General features: G+C 41.2%; 1 protein-coding gene across 5 annotated transcripts in view; it reads right to left on the bottom strand.

Annotated features, from left to right (window-relative positions):
- Positions 1-8,380: 8,380 nt before the first annotated feature.
- The window catches only part of myo18ab (myosin XVIIIA b), a 257,442-nt gene continuing 241,222 nt past the window's right edge, over positions 8,381-24,600 (bottom strand). For 3 of the 5 annotated variants that reach the window (XM_060943952.1, XM_060943949.1, XM_060943951.1), the window contains 5 exons: positions 24,412-24,597; positions 24,122-24,261; positions 21,086-21,130; positions 15,365-15,487; positions 8,381-10,337 (listed from right to left, as the gene is read on the bottom strand). In XM_060943952.1, the coding sequence (XP_060799935.1) occupies positions 10,235-10,337; positions 15,365-15,487; positions 21,086-21,130; positions 24,122-24,261; positions 24,412-24,597 (597 nt within the window). In that variant the 3' untranslated portion in view covers positions 8,381-10,234. The remainder of the gene's footprint in view (positions 10,338-15,364; positions 15,488-21,085; positions 21,131-24,121; positions 24,262-24,411; positions 24,598-24,600) is intronic. The other 2 variants (XM_060943953.1, XM_060943950.1) reach the window with 1 other exon arrangement.

Below are 24,600 nucleotides of genomic sequence, written 5' to 3'. Positions count from 1 at the left end.
AAAGCAACCAGGAGCTTTGGTCCAGTCATAATCAATAGACTGGACACAGGTGAACTAGAAATACTTAATCCAGCCAAACAAATAGAATATGCAGTCTAGCTGATTAAAACCAGCTGAAACAACCTCAGCTATAAATTGTACAAGGTTAAGTTGACTGGTTATTGTATTAGAACTTAGCAAGGTAACTACTAAACGCGGTAACTACTGTATCTGTTCAGCCAACAAAAAGCCAACTCATTACTCTCAAACTCAACGTCACTCCTTGTGAATAACTGATATTCATCCTCCATTTTCATCCAGGCCCCTGTTGGTTTCCCATTTTGCAAGCTGGATCTCTAGATCACCATCCCTTCCTTCCTTTTTTTGATTGACAACAGTGATGGCACAGAGCAGAGGATAACAGGGTTGATGTTTAGGTATAACCTCCATGTCGCTGCTTTGGTGCTGGCTTCATAACACTGCCATTAAAACTAGCTCATGGTATATCTGTGATGTCGAGTCCCAGAAACTCACACCAAGCCTGACCTGACAGCTCCGACTCTAAATTATTATTACAGGCTTTCTGTGTTGACTCACAGCAGTGTAACGATACTGTAATTTAGGTATTTCTTTGATTGAAATTTTTTTTTTAACACACCACATACTGCCGCTTTACCTTGATTCGACAAGATTATTTCAAGTGTACAACTAATGACATGTATTGTCAGAAAATGCATGAATATCCAAAAATAAACCAACTAAGTTTTTGCTTACAGCTTTTTTCTACGGTTGCATTTTCCACCATTGTAACCTCTTCACGCTGGCTTTCATCTGGGTCTCAGTGTAAAAACACAGAAGAAACAGAACACATCTAAAAGTTATCTTGAGGAAGCCCTGGGTTGTTTACCTCTCTGTAAAGGTCTAACCTGAATAAAAGACCTGTAGAAAGGCTCAGCAGTATTGAACATGAAATGTGTGAAAGCACAATACATCAAACAAAGCCCAGTCCCTAAAAGCTCCAAGCTATTGGTCTTTTTGGCTCACAAAAACACACTTCACCTGGTTGCTGCTTTGAGAGATGAGAGCCCTAAAACTAGAACACAAAAGAGGTGCCCTAATGGGATATAAGCTGTTCCCTAGAAACACAATGAGAGCATAGTGTGTTATTTGTGGTCTGTAATTAAGTAGTGAAGATGAAACCTATGAAAAGATTACTGTGAATAAATATGATAAAATGCTTGATATGCCAACTTTTTTCATTTTATACGGTATATAACAGTTCAAAATCTGAAGCATCACATGTAAAATCCCAGCAAACTTTATGATCTGTGGGATGCTATTCATTCAGCCAATCATGTTTCAGCAGCACAATGCATAAAATCATGCAGATACTGGTTTAGAACTTGATGTTTTTCCCAATATTCAGCTGCCCTGCTTTCGTGAACCTGTGCCTACTGTTGCCTCAGATTTCTGTTCTTGGCTGACGACTGGTGTTGCCCATCCAGCTCAAGGTTTGACATGGTGCTTTCTAAGATGCTTTTCTGTTCACCATGGTTGTAAAGAGTGGTTATTTGAGTTACCATAGCCTTCATGTCAAACAAGTCTGGCCATTCTCCTCTGACAGCGCTCATCAACAAGGTGCTTCTGCACAAAACACTGCCACTCACTGAATGTTTTTGCACAATTCTGTATACACTCGAGTGTGTTGCACATGAAAATCCCAGGAAGTCAAGTTTCTGAAATGCTCAAACCAAGAACCATGCCGCAGTCACTGAGTCACTGACATTTTCCTTGTCCTGATTTTGATGTCAACATCAACTGAAGCTCTTGACCTGTGTCTGCATGAATTGTGCTGTTGTGACATGAGTGGATATTTGCATGAATGAGATGATGGAAAGGTCTTCCATCCAGTGAGTGCATATCAAATCAGATACAGAAATAATCGAGTGTTTTACAGTACAACCCCAATTCCAAAAAAGTTGGGATGCTATGTAAAATGTAAATAAACACAGAATTTGAAGAGTTGCAAATCTTGGAAACCCGATATTTCACTGAAAATAGTACAAAGACAACATACCAAATATTGAAATTGAGACATTTTATTGTTTTTTTGAAAAATACATGCTCATTTTGAATTTGATGTCAGTAACACTTTTCAGAAAAGTTGGGACATAATATCATTAAAAGATTCAGAGAATCTGGAGAAATCTCTGGATGTGAGAGACGAGGCTGAAAACTGACATTGGATGTCTGTGATCTTCAGGCCCTCAGGCGACACTGCATTAAAAGCAGACGTGTTTGTAGTGGAAATCACTGTATGGGCTCAGGAACACTTCAGAAAACCATCGTCTGTGAAAACAGTTCATTACTGCATCCACAAATGCAAGTTAAAATCAAATATAAGCAATATTCAGAAACATCGCCACCTTCTCTGGGCCTGAGCTCTTTCATAATGGACTGAGGCGAAGTGGAAAATTGTCCCGAGGTCTGACAAAACAAAAGTAGAAATTCCTTTTAGAAATCATGGGCACCACGTCATCCAGGCTAAAGAGGAGAGGAACCATCTGGCTTATCAGTGCACAGTTCAAAAGCCAGCATCTGTGATGGTATGAGGGTGCATTAGCGCACATGACATGGGTAGCTTGTACATCTGGGAAGGCATCATTAATGCTGAATGATATCGACACGTTTCAGAGCAATATGCTGCCATTCAAACAAAATTTTTTTCAGGAAAGGCCTTCCTTCTTTCAGCAAGACAATGCCAAACTGCTTTCTGCACATATTAAAACTGCATGGCTCTGTAGTAAGAGTGTCCAGGTGCTAAACTGGCCTGCTTGCAGTCCAGACCTGTCTCCCACTTAAAACATTTGGCGCATTATGAAGCACAAAATACAACAAAGGAGACCCCAAACTGTTGAGGAACCAAAATTGTATATCAGGCAAGAATAGGACAACATTTCTCTTTCAAAGCTACAGCAATTGCTCTCCTCAGTTCCCAAACGTTTACAGAGTGTTGTTAAAAGTAGAGGTGATGCAACACAGTGGTAAACATGCCCCGTCCCAACTTTTTTGAAACATGTTGCTAGTGTCAAATTCAAAATGAGCACATATTTTAAAAAAAACAATAGAATTTCTTACTTTCAACATTTGATATGTTGTCTTTGTACTATCTTCAATGAAATATAGGGTTTCCATAATTTGCAACTTATCGTATTCTGTTTTATTTACAGTTCACACAGCGTCCCAACTTTTTTGGAATTGGGGTTGTACGGTAGATGTATACTCGTGCAACTGCACATCCCTAATAACTGCAATGTTATTGAGTCTAATGTATTACAATAGTGGAACTTTTTCTGATCGGTCATGTTATTTTAACCAAGCATAAACATTATGTGACTAATTTAGTGAGAACAAAAAATTGTTTCTTTAAGCTGCTTATGTTTTTCAGTGTGTATTGTCATGTGTTCAGTTTACAGTTAAATACACACTGACTCCAGCTTTGTGATGGCAGTGAGCTGCACAATGTAGTTACTCTGCAAGAAAAACACCATCCAAAAGTAATGAAGGAACAGAGCACAATCAATTATTTGTGAACAAAGCAAACGTGAATACAGTCTGCATAAGCAAATATGGGAAAAGAAAACGCATTACATATTTTCCCTGTGCTTGATAGAAATGCCTCAATTATGCAAAAAGCGGCTTCGCTGACTCCGTATTTTTATACACTTCTGAATGTTGGCATGGATTTGAATATGTGCTCGATCACAACTGTAATAAAGCATGACTCTGTTTTGCTTATTTTCCAGGTGATAAGTCAAAATATCACCTCTATATTCATTATATTAAGAATGTTAAACGTGCTTTTGTAACCTCATTACTCATTTCATTACTGAATTTTTATTCAGATTCAAGGTTGATTGCACATCTAATAATTACAGTCATTACATATAATCATACCACCATAATGTGTCATCCACATGCAATATTTTTCTAATTATCATAATTTGTTACACCTAATAGAGCAAACCATTATTGATCTAAATGAGGCAGGGAAACGGGGCGGACATACCAATACTTTGTTGTTCTTTGAGCTTTTCTTAGAAATGCATTACACTGTACGCTGATATTTGTACCTCGCCTTGAGACTGATGTAATAATGTTGATGCACATCTCTTCAGCAACCTTCAATTTGTCCACATGGTCTACCTGTATTACAAATGGCACTTACATAATTTAGACAGTTATTAATTACTTAATGAGATCTTTAGAAGATCTGTTGTAACAGGATTCCTGCAATGCATCGATTTTCATGATTCCTAAGATTTCTTTGAGTAGTAATTTATTTCTCCAGCTATTGCTTATGAGTACCTTAGAGAGATGAATACAATTCCAGTCAGATTTTCTGGCCCCAAAATCCCCCCCCCCCAAAAAAAGAGACCAAGATCGGCTGTGAGCTCCTGCTCACTTTGTATCCCCCACTCTCACTTATATCAGAATGCAAGCGATCGAAGGAATAGGACACTTATTATGAATGTTGACTTCAACAAATAATTAACCCTGAAACAAGTAAGTAAAGAGCCGTGTCTCTCCCCAGGTACAGCTGTGGTCAGAAGTTTACATACAGTGGCATGAATGTCATGGCAATATTTGGGCTTTCAGTAATTTCTTTGAACTGTTCTTTTTCTGTGGCAGAATGATTATACAGCATACAGCTTTAATTTAAAAAAAAAAAACACTAGAATTTGGTGCACAAGTTTTAATTTTCTTTGGGTTTTCTGAAATCAATACAGAGTCAAAAATATACATACAGCACACCAGTGGCGGCTGCTAGTTTTTAAAACAGGGGAAGCCCATTTTACGCATTCATCGTAAAACCTGTAGGCCGGATATCAAAGCATCCACCTGCCAAGCAAAAAAGGGAGCAGCCTGCACTTCACTGGTTATCTCGTCAGAAACAGTGGCAGCAAGTGCATTGATCAGGTCATTTTGAATGGTGTGAGACATACCAGTAAACACAGCTGATGACTGAAAACGTGTGGCTAGGACAGAGTCATATTTTGCTAATGTTTCAGTAAATTCTCTGTAATTCCCCTTGTTGTCCGATTCATGACTCTCATTGTGCCCCCTGAATGACAGTTCCTGACGGCCAAGCAATGAGGTAACATCTATCAAACGTTTCAGGAAGGCCCTGTTTTGAGTGACTATTTCATTATGCCTTGCACACTGTATACGAGCACCTTCATCGATGGCATGTTCCACCCTGACCCTCCCCAGACACCCAAGTCTTGCACATGAAGTGACATGCTCATTGCTCGTTTCATGCCTTTTGCAAGCCCTTTTGAAATTCACCAAGTCACCAAACCCATCTTTTGACCAAACTAAATTTCCCTGAGAGGGCTTCATCAAAAGACATAGCCAACAGTACATTTTATTAGTCACAGGAGACCCAGTCAACCAGTTCACATTTTCATACCAAGACACCTGAAAAGACCTGTTATGACCTGCTGATTTTTGAATGAGATTAAGCTTGGGCTTTGGTCTGCCTTGCTCTTTAATTCTCACTTTCTCCTCATATGGCAGAGTGTCAAAACGTTTTGACAAAAGCATGTCCACGACGTTTGCCATTATAGCAGATAGATACCAGCTGTTAGCAGCTAGCACTGCAGATCCCAATAAGGCTCAAGCTAGCCTACAACCACGTTGATTGAACTACAAATGAAATAAATGAGTGAATTCACGAATGATCAAACTGATAGAATGGATGAAAGTTAACGGAGCACAACGAGTAATATTTACATTTATTTGCAGAGTAATGTACAGAGACATCAATGAGAAGAAACGTTTATATGAAAAGAAATTCGGACAGCACTTTGGCACACGACTACACTTTCTCGACATCCGCTAGGGACTGACTGATCATGCTTACCGTGTTCCTCGCCGACGCCGAAGTACAGCGACCGCCCTCCTCATGTCTTTCAAACACCACCTCCAATAATCCTTTATCAGCCCGGCTTCTTGGCCCGCCCAATGTTCCGTTTACCCCCAGAGATACCCGGCTTCCCTGGAAGTGACGATTTTGTCGATTTTAACCAATAACAACTAGCCGAAATTGGCTGTTCAGAGCCATCTCGTAGACTGCAACGGATACCCGGCTGCCAGCAAAGGTGATTCTCGTAGCGAACTGCAAGTTCGTCAGACATCACTCAAATAAGTTACAGGATGACATAGGGATAGTTATGAACGTAAATACAATCTTGGGCATATATTATGTTATGCAAGTTATTGTTTTAATGAGAATTCAACGTCGTAGATGCCGCAGTTTGGGGAGAGAATTTTAGGGGAAGTTCGGCTTCCCTTGTTGTCTCTGAGAAATCGCCCCTGCAGCACATCTAATATTTGGGTAAAATGTCTCTTTGCAAGATTCACCCTGACCAAACATTTTTGTTTACCATGAACAAGCTTCTGGCAGAATTCTGGTTGGATTTCACGACTCTTCATGGTAGAATTGGTAGAGTTCAATTAAGTTTGCTTGTTTTTTTTTCTTGGCATGGACTCGACTTATAAGCACAGTCCATATATTTTCAATAGGGTTGAGGTCAGGACTTGTTTTAAGCTTAATGTTAGCCAGCTTTATCCTCCACAACCAGCTCTGATGCGTGTTTGGGTTCATTGTCCTGTTGTAACTCCCAAGTCGTGTTCAAGTTTCTGATGGTTTATGCTGAAGAATTCTGAGGTAGTCCTCCTCCTTCATTATTCCATCCACTTTGTGCAATGAACCAGTTCCACTGGCAGCAAAACAGCCCCAGAGCATGATGATCCTACCACCACCACCAGCTGGTACAGTGTTCCTCTGTACATGCTGGTCATTGTGGCCAAACAACTCAATCTTTGTCTCATCTGACCATACAGATTTCCTCCAGAAGGCTTTTCCTTTGTCCGTGTGGTCAGCTTCAAATTTTAGTTAAGCTTGAAGGTGTCAATTTTGGAGCAGGGGGTTATTTCTTAGATAGCAGCCTCTTAAGTCCATGGTGATCTGAACTGTACACAGTGATCCATCAGCTTCCAGTTCATGGTAGGGCTGTGCCATGGTGGTTCCTGTGTTGTTCCTGACCATCCAAACCAATTTCCTTTCAGCTGAGGGTGACAGTTTGGGTTTTCTTGAAGCAAAGTGGCTTGGCAAAGTGACTACACCTCACAATAACTTACATACAATTATTTGAACTGATCTTAGAATTTGCAGTTGTTTAGAAATGGTTCCAAGAGACATTCCGGAGTTGTGTATATCTGCAATCCTTTTACTCAGATCTGCACTGAGCTCCTTGGACTTTCCCATTTTACTGGGTGTTGGCCAATCCAATGAGTGCTATAAAAAGGGTTTGTTTACGAAGGCACAGAGAAGCTACCGTACCAGCTGTAGTCAATCAATCACTGACAGGAAGTTAAGAGACCTCGGCCTTGGCAAGATAAGAGACATTTTGGAAGTTTCAGCACCTCTGAATTAATAATCTAAGTAAGTGTAAGTACATTTTTGACCCTGTATGTATAATTTTGACCCTATATCGATTTCAGAAAACCCAAAGAAAATTAAAACTTGTGCACCAAATTCTAGTGTGTTTTTTTTTTATTAAAGCTGTATGCTGTACAGCCATTCTGCCACAGAAAAAGAACAGTTCAAAGAAATTACTGAAAGCCCAAATACTGCCATGACATTCATGTTACTGTATGTAAACTTCTGACCACACCTGTATTTCAAATAACATCCTGGTAAACTGTCATTTTGAAATGGTGTCAAAATCCACCGTGTGTTTCGTAAATACATTCAGTCAGTAAACAGGAAGTCGACGTGCGACAGACCCAAAAACGGTAGACATAGTATCGAACCCCAAGCTGAAGTTTGGTATCAAGTGGCTATGATTTGTGGTTGCTGAGAAAAAGGGTGTTTCGGACAGACAGAGATATGGATGGACAGACAGAGGTAAACCAGTATACCCCCCTCTCCTTCGGAGCGGGGTTATAAAAAAAAAAAAAGCAGACATGATTACTTTCTGCAGTTAGCATTGAACTGCCTGAAATATGTATGTGAATATAGAGTGCATATATATTTTGACATACAGTAGCTGTGCAGTTTTTCTGTGGCTCGACATGTGTCTCTTCATCTGACATGGCCTGAAGCAACAGACTTTATTTTTTCCCCCCCAAATACGATTTAAAAAAGGTAAGGGCTTGCTCTACCATAGCGTCTTGCTTCTTAGGTTTCTCAAACCAAACCAACGCTCTGAAAAAGCTAAGTAAGGTGAAGCTGCATATTTAAGATGGCAACAAAAGGATTTTATAAAGGCAAGCTTTCATGGAAGAAACTGGAGAGAAGGAAATGAGGAAATCAAAAACACTGAAGCAAGTCTAACAATCACCATCATTTATTTACAATATATTAAACCATAATGGAAAAATTATTACTTATAACAAGTGGTCATTTATTCAAGAAGGAAAATAAACATGAGTTATTTTAAAAGCTATGATGAATCATACAGACTTATATATTCATATTAATGTGTACAGCCAGCAGTGTTATGTATCTTTTTGCCTTGTGTTTGTCTGGAGCCAAAACATGATAAAACACACACTCTTTATAATAAAATTAATAATGACTGCATAGAAATGAGGAAGAAATCACTGACCTATGAGAGTTCATAAAAACCACGTGAAACAAATGCTGGCTCCCTTCGAAATAAAATAAAAGCAGCGGATCTTTTCTCTCCATGCTTTTTGTAAAACGGTGTGCATTTGGCAACTTTGCTCACTTCATTAATGCTAGTCCATAAATACTATAATGAAAGCAAAATAAGAGCAACGGCAGAAGAAAGTGCAGCTCTACCTAAAAAGCAAAAAGTAAGGCTGAAAATACTGCAGAATCCAACATGGAAACATACTTAAGGAACAAAGGAAGGGGAGGAAATACGGAAGGAGGGTAGTAAGCAAGCAAGGGTGTAAGGAATTATGGAAGGAAGGAAAGCTGGATTCACAGCATCAGTTCCATTCATGTGCTCATGCCACTTGTGTGTTGTTTAGTTGTATAATATCAATTTAAAAGCCATTCACAACTGTCAAAGATGATGCACTTTCCAGTATTTGACCATGTGAAAATAAAGGAAATGGGCAAGGTAATCGTCAAACTGCACCAAACTGAGGATCAAGCACATTCCCTTTGGAAAGCCAGAATGTACGCTAGGAGCAAGAAGCAAAATAAGCATAAACACAATGGTGAAAAAGGAAGATGACAGCTGAGCCGAGAATTTCAATCATGAGCACAGTACTATCAGGCGAATGATGTGCGACATCCCAAAATCACAGTGAGGACAGAGAGGGAGAAACAGAGGTTGCAGCCTTCTTCAGCATGAAAAAATGAATTCGCTGCACTGCAAGATCGCTGAGGAAAGACAGCTCAGGGTCTCAGGACGCAGTGTGTGTGTGTGTGTGTGGGGGGGGGGGGGGGGGTTGCTCATACCTACAGAAAGCTGAGATTATATTGATGACACTACTTTCCTTACATTACTCAAAGTCAAGGAAAGGAAAAAAAAATTTTTTTCCTGAAAAATCTATGTACACACTTGCAACAAAAGCTTTTTTGGTAGAACAATATTTGTTTCCATTTTCCTATTTTTAATCAAGTGCAAACAGGACAAATCTCCCCACTTTACACTAGCAAGGTAATCCCTGGGCTCAGCTTGACTTGTGCCGGCAGGACCAGGAGGGACCAGGTGGAACGGTACAGTACACTCTGGGGAAGTACTTGGGGAAACGAGACAAAGCAGGTCCAACGACATAAAATAAAAAAATCCCCAAAAACTTCCAGTGTAGTGCGTCTTTGATACTTGAAGGCGTAAGTATCCATAACACAATGCACGAAAGTAGAAGTGACATTACTATATGCGATAATAAAATGTGACGGCTGTGTGCGCGCGCAGTGCAGTAAAGAGATGGATGATGGTGCTCCAGAATACTTTTCCTTGATAGAGATCCTCTCATTTGCATCAGGACTCAAAGGAGGATGCCAATACTGAGTAGCAAGATGTGAGGGGTGTGTGTGTGTGTGTGTGTGTGTGTGTGTGAGAGACAGAGAGAGAGAGAGAGAGAGAGAGAGAGAGAGAGAGAGAGAGAGAGTGCGCGTGTGTGTTTGCTTGTTTGTGAGTGTATAGAAGTGTAACATGCTCGTCTCCTGCTTGCCCCTGTCATTCAGGTAGCTGCTCCAGGCATATCAGCAGCGGTAGGCGCGTCGGGCTGTGCGCTTTTCTTCCTTCTCCTCCTCCTCTTCCTCATCAGATCTGTTGAGGCAGAAGCGTCTTCGACCAGAGGCGGGACTGTAGGATAAACAGGGTTTGATTAAAATCACAAGGAACGTGTGGCAGATTTTGTGAAGACGATGTGATGTCTGACACACAACTCTTCAATACGACACTGGCAAACTCTTGCTGTAATATCAGGATGGAAGATTAGCGAAGCAAACCAGCTACCACCGAACGTACAACCTACCTACCCAGCTGTACACTTGAAGTCAGAAGTTTACATGCACGGACTTGAACGACTGTCCATCATGGACATGAATGTTATGGCAATATTTAGCTTTCAATAACTTCTCTGAACTGTTCGTTTTCTGCGGCAGAATGGTTGTACAACATACGGTACCAGTGAAAAGTTTGTACACCCCTACTCATTCATAGGTTTTCTGTATTTTAGCCATTTTTCTACATTGTAGAACAATACTGAAGACATCAAAACTATGAATTAATGTATGGAACATATATGGAATTATGTGGTAAACAAAAGAGTGTTTAAAAAAAATCAAAATGTGTTTCATATTTTAGATTCTTCAAAGACACCACCGTTTACCTTGACGCTTTGCACACTATTCCCGTTATCTTAACCAGCTTCATGAGGGAGTCACCTGGAACGCTTTTCAATTAACAGGTGCCTCGTCAAAAGTTAATTAGTGCAATTTCTTACCTTCTTAACGTGTTTAAGCTCAAACAGTAAATAGTAAAAATACAGTAAATAGCCCTATTCCACAAGTGTAGTAATCCAGATTACGTCAAGAACCGCTCAACTAAGTAAAGAAACACGACATCCATCATTACTTTAAGACATGAAGTGTCTTTTAATTAATAAAAATAAAGAAAAACCACTGAATTTGAAGGTGCGTCAAAACTTTTGACTGGTACTGTACATCTTTAAAAGGGGGGAAAAAAGAAGCTAGAATTGGGTGCACACATCTTAATTTATTTTGGATTTTCTGAAATCAACACAAGGTCAAAATTATATATACAGGGTCAAAAATTTACATACGCCCACTTACATTATTAATTCTGCGGTGCTGAAAGTTCCAAAATGTCTCAACTTGCCAAAGCCTTTTAACTTCCTGTTAGTGATTGTGACTGACTACATCTGGTAGCTTCTCTGTGCCAACATAGAAAGGGTTTGTTTGACAAAAACAAGCAAGTCATGACCTCAAACCCAACTGAAAATATGTGTACTGTGCTCAAAAGTTGGGTCCGTACCAGGAAACACAAATTTAACTGAATTCTTCCAAGAACAGTGTTCAAATATCCAACCAGAGTTCCGCCAGAAGCTTGCTGATGGCTACCAAAAGCATCTGGTTAAAGGTGAAACTTGCTAAGGGACATTTAGCCAAGTATGAGGTGTGCTGTACGTACATTCTTGACCTTGTATGTATACCGTAATTTTGACCCTGTGTTGATTTCTCATCTCATCTCATTATCTCTAGCCGCTTTATCCTTCTACAGGGTCGCAGGCAAGCTGGAGCCTATCCCAGCTGACTACGGGCGAAAGGCGGGGCACACCCTGGACAAGTCGCCAGGTCATCACAGGGCTGACACATAGACACAGACAACCATTCACACTCACACCTACAGTCAATTTAGAGTCACCAGTTAACCTAACCTGCATGTCTTTGGACTGTGGGGGAAACCGGAGCACCCGGAGGAAACCCACGCGGACACGGGGAGAACATGCAAACTCCGCACAGAAAGGCCCTCACCGGCCACGGGGCTCAAACCCGGACCTTCTTGCTGTGAGGCGACAGCGCTAACCACTACACCACCGTGCCGCCCCCTAAATGGAAACTTGTTCAACAAAATATTTTTCCCCCCAAAGAAAGTTACTCACAGCTCAATATTGCCATAACATTCATGTCTGTCTGTGTATGCAATGTTCTGACTGCAACTGTACATATAGGATAATAGCTCAGAAGCAAATACATGGCAGTATACACACAAACCTGGAGTGTCATTACAGCTAATATTTAACTGAACTTTAAATAAATAAATAAATAAAATCACTATGCTTTAGATTAACTTTTGCTGTACTTTAAGATTCCTGGCAAGTTGTGCAGATCAATGGTCTGTTTTAATTATACCGGAATTAAAATACCAGAGGGGAAATCTATAGTTACCTCTGAATTGACTTCAGTTACTCCATTGGCTGTTTTTGTTTGGAGCAATTAATCACAAGGACATTTCAACAAATTGAGCAAAAACAAATCCCCTTTCTAAACTGAAATGAGTGCAAAAGTCATGACTGAATCACTTGAGAGTCATAATTTAAAAAAAAGAAAGAACTTCTGTTACCTTTCGTTAGATTCATGCATACAACAAACCTGTAACTCAGAGCGTGTTAGAATGAATAAGAATAAAATACATGTGAAGAGAAAATGCTCATCATTATTCATGCTAAAAGATAGTGTGATACGTTTAAAAAGGTGAGATGGTCTGGAGACACATGTTCAGGGTTAGTTCATCATCATGCATACAGCACACTTCACTCCAAACCAGGCATCACCTACTGCCATCTTCAGTCACTGTCTGGCCTGTACAGATACTTCATCATCACACTATCCACGTTCTTCTTCCTCTTCTTCTCCTCTTTCTTGCTGAGTGGTGGAGCCGCTTCAGAACAGCCTCCAGGCTCTCTCTCGTCTTCAGAAGCTGATGCCTGCCTACCAGGAGCCCTCTTGATGCTGTTAGCACTTCTGTATGAGACAGTGGAGGCTCCCGAGCTGGAATCCGACTCTGAGCTAGACTGAGATTCAGAGGAGGAAGAGGAGGATGACTCCTTCTTCGACTTCTTTTTTTTGCCCTTCTTCTTGGACCTCCTCCTTCGACGCTCGTTCTCCGAGGAATCGGAGCTGTGGCTTCTCCTTTTCCTGCTCTTGCTCTTCTTCCTGCTCCGGGTGCTCAGGCTGCTGCTGGAGCGACTGAAGTCCACAGCTGAAGCAGAGCGCCTCAAGCAGGAGGAGCTGCGGCTGTTGTCCCTGCCAGACCTCATACTCTTCACCTCATCATCTTCCTCCTCGCCATGCTTGCTTAGCTTGCCAGTCTCAGCCTCAGAGTCTTCCAAGCTGCTTCGCTTGAACTTGATGGGCTTGAAGTTCAGCACCTCATTGATTGCTGCTTCCAAATCTGGGTCAAGGTAATTGCGGTGGCTGACAGGCTTGAGGTCGGAGGCATCAGGCAGATCGGCGTCAGTGGTTCTTGCTCGTGGGGGCACGGACATGCTGCGGCCGCTGGAGGAGTGGTGGGGACTGTAGGAGTTGGAGTGCAATTCGGTGTAAGCCACACTCATGGCATCATCGTCCACATCAAACTCGCTCAGGCGGCAACTACGAGCCAAGGATATACGGGAATCAGCACGGCTCACACTGCCAGGGCTTCTCCGGCTCACACTTCCTGGACTTCTACAGCTCAGGGATGGACTAACTGCTGAGCCACGCTCGCTCTGGCGCTCGTCGAGTCGAGACATACTGCGGCGACGACTCAGCATGCTTGCAGTACTCACACTGGATCTGACATCATCCAACCAAGAGGCTCGGCTTGGGCCCATGGACGACACAACCGATTTGTTGTCCAACTCTGACCAGCGGCTGTCCATGCCCTTCCTGGCCCTGCTGGCTGCTGAGTAAGCCTCTGAGATAACTGAGCCGCCATCATCCAGATCATCGTTCAACCAGGAATTCACAGAGTACGAGTCCCTGGCATCAGGCTGCATGGCTTTGTTTTTGCGGAAGGATGAGAGCTCCTGAGAGTCATCCTGTTCCTTGAGGGTGCTAAAGAGTGAGCCCTCATCTCCTTTGCCACCAACGGAATCTTTAAGGTTGGAGCGTTTCCTATAACTGAGTGAACTCATCACAGACACGGGCCTACTCTGGTCTAAACCTTTACCTTCTTTGCCATTCTCTTGCCATTCCTTCCCCTCTTTGGCATCACTGTTTGCAGCATATCTAGATGAAGGGGGCAGTTGAAGGGGAGTAGGCCAATACAGCAAACAAAGAAATGGAAAGAAATGGAAAGGAGGATAGACATAGAAATGAACAATGAGTTACGAAATGAAAAAAAAATGATGTGTGGCATTAAGAAAGAGATTTCCACACAGCATTTAAAGTGCAGTTACAGTTATGTTTTGGTGAACCTTTGTCTCACGCTCTCTCACTGCTTGAAAACAAATACACAGCTGCTAACTGACCACTAGCTCATTTTCTAGAGAAACACTGTGAATGGTAACTGCATTCCTCTACCACGGTGAGGAATCATATTATTCAAATATGTATGTGGAACGATTCCTCCTTTAAATCATGGTTTTATCTGATAGAAATGTCAGAAGTCAGGACAGAACAGTAATGTAAAAGGTGAAAAAAGTGGGGATTTGGCTTACAGGAAGCACTGATGCTTTAAAAAGCAATCCAAACAGAACCCAAACATAATTAGTTGTTATTCAAATTCAATTATCAACCATACCTTCTTAAGCTCTTTACTTGAATTAAGTATAAAAGGTACAGTGCACACAAATATCACTTGTGTAATTTTGCAATATCGCGGTCCGATTGTCTTTACATAATTGTTTGTGTTACTAAAAGTTAACCAGAAGTTCTGAGAAATGCTGCCTCAAAACCCATGCCTAGGGCAAGTGCACAATGGGGAACATGATGAAAAGGAATTTAAAGCTCCAAAGTTTTTTAAAAGTTGTGAGGGGCTCAAGAGGAAGGCTTAAATCTTCTGGAAAAGAGACAAATGCAGGGCAATCGAAGCTGTCAGCCAGCAGGCTCAATCTATTAATCTCTGGAAGAGGGGAGCAGGTGTAGGCATGCCAGCTGGCCAAGAGGCGTGTCGATAAATCTGCCAGGCAGGCCGCTTCTTCTAAAGAAGCCTCTGTCATCAAACCTTGTGGCAATGAGGAGATTAAGTGAGTGGGTAAGAATAAGTTCCCTTCAAGCAAGCAAATGCACTTTCCTAACCCACTTTATGTGCATGGTGTACTTTGTTTGGACCGAACCATTCGATAAGCAACCAGAGGGGAAAGGTAGACTCTAACTACTGACCTTGAGCTCTTCAGGCTGCTGTCATCTGACAGGTTCTTGGCCGAGCCTTTGTTTTTTGAGAGCCAGGACTTCACACCATCAACTCGGTCCTCCACTTCAGTGCAGGAATCTGAGTCACCTTCACTATAAGGAAGAAAAGGAGGAAATGGAGAGTGTCAGCGCCCGGGCTAAAAGCAGATTCGGCATGAACTGTTAGTTTGGCAGTAGGGGAGAAACAAATGGCTTTATAGCACAGACACAACAGCATTGAGACATGCGCTCAATCAGCAGAGGCCTAAAAGCCTCAATGCCATTCTTCGTGTTAGTCAGCTCTCATACTCGAGTCCTTGCAGGCACTGGACATCCTAGCTGAGCAGACTCTGCTTTTTCTTCCCAGTACATAAATGAGTCTGATGAAAAGTGGAGAGGGCTTCCCAATTTTTTAGAGAGTGTAATCAAAAGAGCTTTTAACTCTGGGGTAATAAAAATGAAGACTTTGGGGTGCAAATGCTGCATTTCTAAATGACAGCAACATAGACATCTAAGAGAGGAATTATGGACTGACAGAAGCTTGTAAAAGACCACAAAATCCAATAAGAGCGCTCTGAGAACACAATATCCCCCACTGGCAACTATGCCATCACTCTGGTAAAATGTGATTGTATTGAACGAAACTGCAATATGCGTATTACCGACATATAACAAAGAATCCTGTCAAGTTTCGTGAAATTCGTCCAAAAACTGAGACAGGATTTGATTTCAGAAGGTGACCGCCCTTCCTGGGACGGACGGAAATCGCCACGACGTAATCCCCCTTCAGGCCTTTCAGCCAGCGGGGGATAAAAATCGTGAGGGAAGTTGATTTCAGAAAGCAAGCACACCTTGATGAAATTGCCAAAGTTTGTTAATAATCAATGGCATAACTCTAGTAAAAGTTGCCCAAATTAAATGAAATTTCAATATGCGTATACGGTAACTGTCATATAACAAAGCCTTTTGCCAAGTTTGGTGAAATTCCTCCACAAATTGTGAGAGGAGTTGATTTCAGAAGAACGTACACCCTCATGAAACTGTCAAAGTTATTTAATCAAGGGTCAAAACTCTGGTAAAATTTTCACAAACAAAATTAAAAATCACAATGTGTGTGCATTACCGTCATATAACAAGACCTTTTGCCAAGCTTCGAGAAATTCGTCCAAAAATTTTGAGAGGAGTTGATGTCAGAAGGCAAGCAGACCTTCATGAAATTGTGAAAGTACAAGGTTGTTAATCAAGGGCCATAACTCTGGTAAAATGCAACTGAATTGAACAAAATAACAATATGCATATTACCGACATATAACAAAGCCTTTTACCAGGTTTGGTGAAATTCCTCCACAAATTGTGAGAGGAATTGACTTCAGAAGGAAAACACACTCTCATGAAATTGTCAAAGTATAATTTTGTAAATCAAGGGCTGTAACTCTGGTAAAATGTGACCGAATTTAACGAAATTACAATATGCGTATTACCGACATATAACAAAGAATCCTGCCAAGTTTTGTGAAATTCCTCCACAAATAGTGAGAGGAGTTGATTTCAGAAGGTGAGCACCCTTCTTCCTGGGACGGACGGACGGAAATTGCCACGACGTAATCCCCCTTCGAGCCTTTCGGCCAGCGGGGGATAAAAACTGTAAGAAAAGGGAGCTCTTACAAAGTTCTCTGGTCATATGTAAAGGACTAATTTCTAAATACATTAAAAGGGTGAGAACATGAGCACTTGGATAGTTTTAACCAACTTTACTAACAGTGACTGCACCGTTCTGCAAACAGATATAAAGCAGTAACAGTGGAAGATCAGTGGTGCCGTCAGTAATTGGGGGGAAAACATACAGTCCCCAGGAGCCAAGACATTAATGGTCTGCACATGGAGCAGCTAACTAAAATCCCAGGTCTGTTTGCTCATTTCTCAGACCAAGATAAAGCCCCAGGATTTATGTTTAGCCACAGCTGCAAGTCAATTCTTCCCTGTCTCTACAGATTAGTCTTATAGCTCACTTATTGTGCAGCACTGTGCATGGAATAGATATTTTAAAAAGCATCAGTGGAGTCAGAAGGTAGTAGCAGCTTCATTCAGAGTTGACATACACAGGATAAACTCCAAATGAGGTCACAGCTACCAGTCCTAGTTTTAATTGGGATTTTGACAATGTGCTTATAGCTGTGTTCTGGGACCATCGCAGTCAGCTGTCTCCAGAATAAGTTACAGAGAATAATGTTGTTTCAGAAAAGAGAATTACATCTGCTTTTCACACACACTGAACTCACTCAATATCCATAAAATTATTCATTTATCTAGCACAAACACAATGGAGAAACAAAAACTGAATTGATTCCACTGCAGCAGGATGAGGAATATAGTTGTATAAGTAATTTTGGAGCACACCCCAAGCCTTTATTAAAGCGCTCTGAGTGCTTGTGTATGTGCACCGACTTTGAACCAAGCTGGCCTCTAAATGTCTTGAGTAGGGCTAGAGGGGAGACGCTCTGTTACCCCTTTTCCACCAAAGCAGTTCCAGGGCTGGTTCGGGGCCAGTGCTTAGTTTGGAACCGGGTTTTCTGTTTCCACTGACAAAGAACTGGCTCTGGGGCCAGAAAAACCGGTTCCAGGCTAGCACCAACTCTCTGCTGGGCCAGAGGAAAGAACCGCTTACGTCAGCGGGGGGGGCGGAGTTGTTAAGACCAACAACAATAACAAGACCGCGAAAGATCGCCATTTTTAAGCGACGAGAAGCAGCAGCTGTACAAACGCGAAGTCATCCATTATTATTGTTGTTGTTTTTGTTGCTGCTGCTTCTTCCGTGTTGCTTTTGCTTCGATATTCGCGCCAAGGTTTATGCAAACGTAGTGACGTAACTGACGTATACAGCGACGTAACGACGTGGCTCCCCTTAGCACCGCGAGCTATGGAAAAGCAAACTGGTTCTCAGCTGGCTCGCAAGTTGAACGAGTTGTGAACCAGCACCAGCACCGAACCAGCCCTGGAACTGATTTGGTGGAAAAGGGGTATGTGTATGGAAATCTGGAGCTGGGCAGGCAGGACACGAGGTATTTTGTAGTCAAGGACTTGATCACACAATTACGGCATTGTATCACACAGTTTGATATTGACTGCACAGCATTAGGGAAACTGTGTAACAGTCTTGTTAGGCAAACAAACACTTTTGCACCAATGAACAACTCACAGGATATGGTTTTGTGGAATATAATACACATGCACTAATAATACATATGAGGCTTTGATATATATTTTTAACAGTAGCAGGGGTAATTTTTAGTATCAAATTGAACTGAAGTTTCACTTTGGACTTGGCATCCTATGAATTGTGCTTGCAAATGTTCTGAATTGCAATGGAAAATTTGCATAGCAACTAGGAGTGGACAATACTTTAGTAATTGTACTTTGTTACTATACTTCAATATTATTTTGGCACATTTATTATTTACTTGAGTATTATTGAAATTGAATATGTATACTCTTATGCAGTTACTATGTGTAGTGGTTAGCACGGTCGCCTCACAGCAAGAAGGTTCTGGGTTCAAACCCAGCGGCTGACGAGGGCCTTTCTGTGTGGAGTTTGCATGTTCTCCTCGTGTCTGCGTGGGTTTCCTCCGGGTGCTCCCGTTTCCCCAACAGCCCAAAGACATGCAGGTTAGGTTAATATGGGACGGCCTTGGGCTGAGGTGCCCTTGAGCGAGGCACTGCTCCCTGGGCGCTGTTAGCATGGCTGTCCACTGCTCTGAGTACGTGTGTGTGCTCATTGCTCATGTGTGTGTTCACTGCTTCAGATGGGTTAAATGCAGAGAGGAAATTTCACAAGTGTGTGATGAATAAAGTTGTGCTTTCTTTCTTTTTTTTTTCTTTCTTATGTTACTTTTCACAAGAAAACGTGACATGAAATTAATTTCATTAGTTAACATGTTTACTTTTTACTTCACTTGAGTAAGTTTTTTGGCTGAATATTTCCACTTTTAAATGAGTAAGACATCAACGCAGTGTCTGTATTTTCACTTCAGTAAAATTTCTCCGTTCTTTGCCCACCCAACTTTTGTTTAGCTTGCAACTGATTATTAGTTTATTTATTTGGGGGTAAAACATTTTCACATGAAATAAAAAAAAAAAAGAATGCAATGTGTGCTGGTCGGTAAAAATGAGTCACTGCCGTGCGAATAGAGTAGCTTGATGCCAGAAAATGGTTCAGCGCTGGGAGCCACTCGTAGGCAGGTCTGGAGGGACTTTTTACCAGGTCATTTGTGGGTTATGTATTATTTAGCTTGCATGGTTAAAAGATTGATGAGAAACACGCCCTCGTCTTTCTCTGTCAAAAGCAGTCGGATCCCAGGAGAAGGATTGTAAAATATTCAGCGCACACAATATATACACTCACCGGCTACTTTTTTTTTTTTTTAAGATTTTTTTGGGCTTGTTTCACCTTTATTGGATAGGACAGTGTAGAGACAGGAAATGAGCGGGAGAGAGAGACGGGGAGGGATCGGGAAATGACCTCGGGTCGGAATCAAACCCGGGTTCCCGGATTTATGGTATGGCACCTTATCCACCTGAGCCACGACGCCCCCACTCACCGGCTACTTTAATCAGAACTCGTTTTTGATTCTAAGATTCCTGTTCTTGGTTGCAGGAGTGGAACCCAATGTGGTCTTCTGCTGTTGCATGCTGAGATGCTTTTCTGCTCACCACGGTTGTAAAGAGTTGCTACGAGTTGTTATATCCTTCCTGGCAGCTCGAACCAATCTGGCCATTTCCCTCTGACCTCTCTTATCAACAAGGCGTTTGTTTCCACCCACAGAACTGTCGCTCACTCAGTGTTTTTTGTTTTTCGCACCATTCTGTATAAACTCTAGAGACTGTTGTGTGTGAAAAGCCCAGGAGATCAGCAGTTTCTGAAATACTCAAACCAGTCCATCTGGCTCAAACCAACACCCATGCCACAGTGAAAGTCACACTTTGAAATCACAATTTTTCCCATTCTGATGTTTGAAGTGAACATTAACTGAAGCTCTTGATTTGGATCTGCATGATTTTATGCATTGTGCTGCTGTCCAGGGATCGGCTGATTAGAGAACTGCAGAAAACAGACAGCAGGGGTATGGGTGTTCCTAATAAAGTGACTGAGTATATTCTATCGTAGACTCTGAGAGAAAGACAGGTGGCAGCTTTCTAGTAGCTCTGTAGAGGATGCCGTAAGGAGAGATGGCACTTGAGAACAACACAAGTTCAAATGACACGTTTAGTCCAGAGGCAGTATGGTTGCACACACACACACACACACACACACACACACACACACTTACCTGCCAAAGTATCAACAAGCATATACTGAAAAAAAATGTACATATAACAAAGAAAACCAAACTGAGATCATGCTTGGCTCATATGGTCAGTGACATGCATGGATTATAACGTGATTCCATGCAAAACAAATAGTGGAGATAATCATATACCAGTGGGTGATGTTAATTGTCATGTCCATGGAGCGTATTGCAGTATCACTGGCCTGTCGCCTAATAATCTGGACCCTCACTACAATAACAATTTGAACTAAAAATAACTGTATTTGACATATTATTTATATACATTTTTTGCAGGGTCATTTTCTCAAAATGACTTGGATACTGCAATATTATCCAAAAAGAAGACCAAACCAGGTTAAAATGAGCTCAAACAACTGCTCAGGCTCACATTCTGTTCTTTCGTTTCTGATACTTAGTCACCATCTCTTGTAAACTGGAAATATAAGATGTATAAGAAACAAACAAATAGAAAAAGAGAAAAGAAAAGTGAGACAGGCATATATCACAAACTAAAAAAAAGTGACTGACAGACAGACAGACAGACAGACAGACACAAAATGGATCGATAAATGAGATGACCTGAACCAGAAAATTATGCAATAAATGTGAACCAAGGTCCAAATTTGAAGAAAATATTTATTGCAGATTCAGCAAAAGTTGGTGTGGAGATGGTTTTTCCCCCTTGCTAAAGCATTTGTGCCATTTCTGATTATAGTCTGGCCTTGACTAGGTGCTCTCTCCCCTCTCTTTTATACCATACACGTGCGCTACTTGTTCAGGACTTTGGTACATGTAAATGCTAATATTTTCACTGTCTTTCTTTGAATGCTATCAATAGTCAGTCATTGAGTCATTCGGTCAGTAAATAGGTCCGTCAGTGAATCAGTCAGTCAATGAGCAAAACAAAAAAGTTCACTCAACAGCTTTTCATCTTATTTCTTTTTTGCCCCTTTCAATTTTAAGTAAATTATTTGCTGAAATGTTGGGATAAAGTGAAAAAAGGAAAATAACGTAATTATACAAATTCAGGTGTTACGTGATTGGACTGTCAACCCGTCATCTATTATAACAAATCCCTCTGTAGGAAAAAGGCATAGTGATAAAATTGCACTTTAGTGGGGAGACAAAAAAAACAAAACAAAAAAAGTTAGTGATTTAATTCTAGAATATAATGTTTCATCTATATTTACGAACTCCATTTCCAAAAAAGTTTGGATATTTTCCAAAATGCAATAAAAACAAAAATTTGTGATTTGTCAATTCAACCTTTATTTAACTGACAAAATACAAAGAAAAGATTCAGTAGTTTTACTGACCAACTTAATTGTATTTTGTAAATATAAACAAAGTTAGAATTTGATACCTTAAAAAAAAAACACACACACACAAAAAAAATTGGGACAGAGGTATTATTACCATTGTGTTGCATCACCTTTCCTTTTAATAACACTTTTTTTTTTTAATGGTATGGGACCTGAGGATACTAATTGTTGCAGGTTTACAAGTGGAATTTTTGTCCATTCTTGCTTGATGCAAGACTTCAGCTGCTCAACAGTCCGTGGTCACCACTGTCTGATTCTCCTCTTCATGACGTACCACACATTCTCAATAGAAGACAGATCTGGACTGGCAGCAGGCCAGTCAAGCACACTCACTCTGTGTCTATGAAGCCACGCTGTTGTATCCTGTGCAGAATGAGGCCTGGAACAGTCCTGCTATAATAAGCATGGACTTCTCGGGAAGAGACGCTCCCTTGATAGAAACATGCGTCTCGTACAATCCCAATATATACCTCTACATCAATGGTGCCTTCACACACATACTGTACAACTCGCCCATGCCGTGGGCACTGATGCACCTCCATACCATCAAAGATGCTGACTTTTGCACTTTTCTCTGATAAGAAACTAGATGGTCGTGTTCACCTTTGGCACGGAGAACTCAATGCTCGGTTTTCCCAAAAACAAACTGAAATGTGGACTCATCTGACCACAGCACACATTTCCACTGTCTTTCAGTCCAACTGAGATGAGTTTGGGCCCAGAGAAATCAGTGGCATTTCTGCATAGAATTGATGACTGGCTTCCTCCTTGTGTAATACAGTTTCAGGTTTGCATTTCTGGATGCAGCAGCAGACTGTGTTAAGTGACAACGGTTTTCCAAAGTTCTCCCGAGCCCACGTGGCTATATTTGTCACATTAGCATGACGGTTTCTCAGGCAGTGCTGCCTGAGGGCTCGAAGGTCACGCATGTTCAACAGTGGTTTCCGACTTTGCCCTTTATGCACCGAGATGTCTCTGAATCTTTTCACAATATTATGCACTGTGGATTTTGAAAGACCTAAAATCTTGCATTGAGAAATGTTCTTTTTGAATTGACTCTCAATTCTCTCACGAATTTTGGCACAAAGGGGTGAGACACGACCCATCCATGCTAGCAAAGACTGAGCCTTTGGTGCATGCTGCTTTTATACCCAATCGTGATACCCTCACCTGTTACCAATTAACCTGCTAATTACGGACTCTTCCAAAATGGTGTTACTTAAATATCCTATAAACTTTTTAGTCTTACTTTGCCTCTGCCCAACATTTTTTTTTTTCGGAGTGCATCACAGGCATCAAATTCTAACTTTGTTTATATTTCCAAAATACGATTAGTTGGTCAGTAAAACTATTGAAAATATTTCCTTTGTACTTTTGTCAGTTAAATAAAGGTTCATATGAATTACCAAATCACAGATTTTTGTTTTTTATTGCATATTGGAAAATATCCCAGCTTTTCTGGAAATGGGGTTTGCAACAGAAAACCTCAGATAAATGCAAGCAAATCTCAGTGTTTACAGAAAGACGCTGTGCTATCGGAAAGACAGGACACCAGCCAGCATTAATCAGCTGCCTGTCTGTTCGGTTGATTACGTTTCTGTCACCTTTATCAATTGGCGATGGAAACATCAGGGAAGCCAAACAAAGGAAAATGTGTGCATGATATTGTGCTATACATTTCTAGAAGGCAAAGAGCTTTTTTTTTTTTAACTTGCCAAAGTAAACTTAATGTGACAGCAGCTATTTGCATAATTATGTAAAGCATTTTTTATCACTAAAAGTGAAACCCATTAACATTCGTAAACATTTATTTTAACCGCTTACAAAATGTGCATAAAGTGAATTGACATCCAGTTACTGACATGATTACTAATGAATCGATTATGAAAATAATTCTCTGATTTGTGTAGCAATTTTTATTCCAATATTTTAATCAGTCTGAATAAGTGATAACTGACTTCAAAGAACTTGTCTGTCCAAAGCTTTCGTTCCCCCACTGAGTCGTTGCATTTGGCAGGGATAAGCGAGAGAAAGGGGGAGAGAGAGAGAGAGAGAGAGAGAGAGAGAGAGAGAGAGAGAGATGGGGTAATAGAACAGTTTACCTGTTGATAAGATCCTCGTTGTCATCGCTCTCCATCTCATCTTCGATAGCCGCCTGCAGGTCACCGATCCTTTTGAAGGCCAGCTTGAGGTCTGCCTGAAGACTCTGATTTGCAGCTTCCATGCTCTCAATGTCCATTTCCTATAGGAACAGGGTCACTTAACACATGGTACAACACAGGACAAGCATGATAAGCACTGCACTGTGCATATCACAAACACTGTGTTAGGAATAAGCCTGCCCCTACTGTACACAAGAATTTAAAAAAAAAAAAAGTATTGCCCATCTCACCAACTCGTGCTTTTTCCGGGTGGCTTCAGCCTCCTTTTTGGCCAGTTCACCCATCTCCTCCTTGAGGTCACGGATTTGACGCTGCAGTCGTTTGTTTTGCTCCTTCTCACGGTTCTCACTGGTGCTACGGTGGTCACGTTCCTCAGTCAGTTTTTCTATATTCTCCTTCAGCCTCGACACTAGACTCTG

Source organism: Neoarius graeffei, chromosome 17, assembly GCF_027579695.1.
Source record: "Neoarius graeffei isolate fNeoGra1 chromosome 17, fNeoGra1.pri, whole genome shotgun sequence".
Taxonomy (NCBI): domain Eukaryota; kingdom Metazoa; phylum Chordata; class Actinopteri; order Siluriformes; family Ariidae; genus Neoarius; species Neoarius graeffei.
Note: the sequence above shows the minus strand (reverse complement) of the source record. Positions and strands in the feature narration are given on the sequence as shown.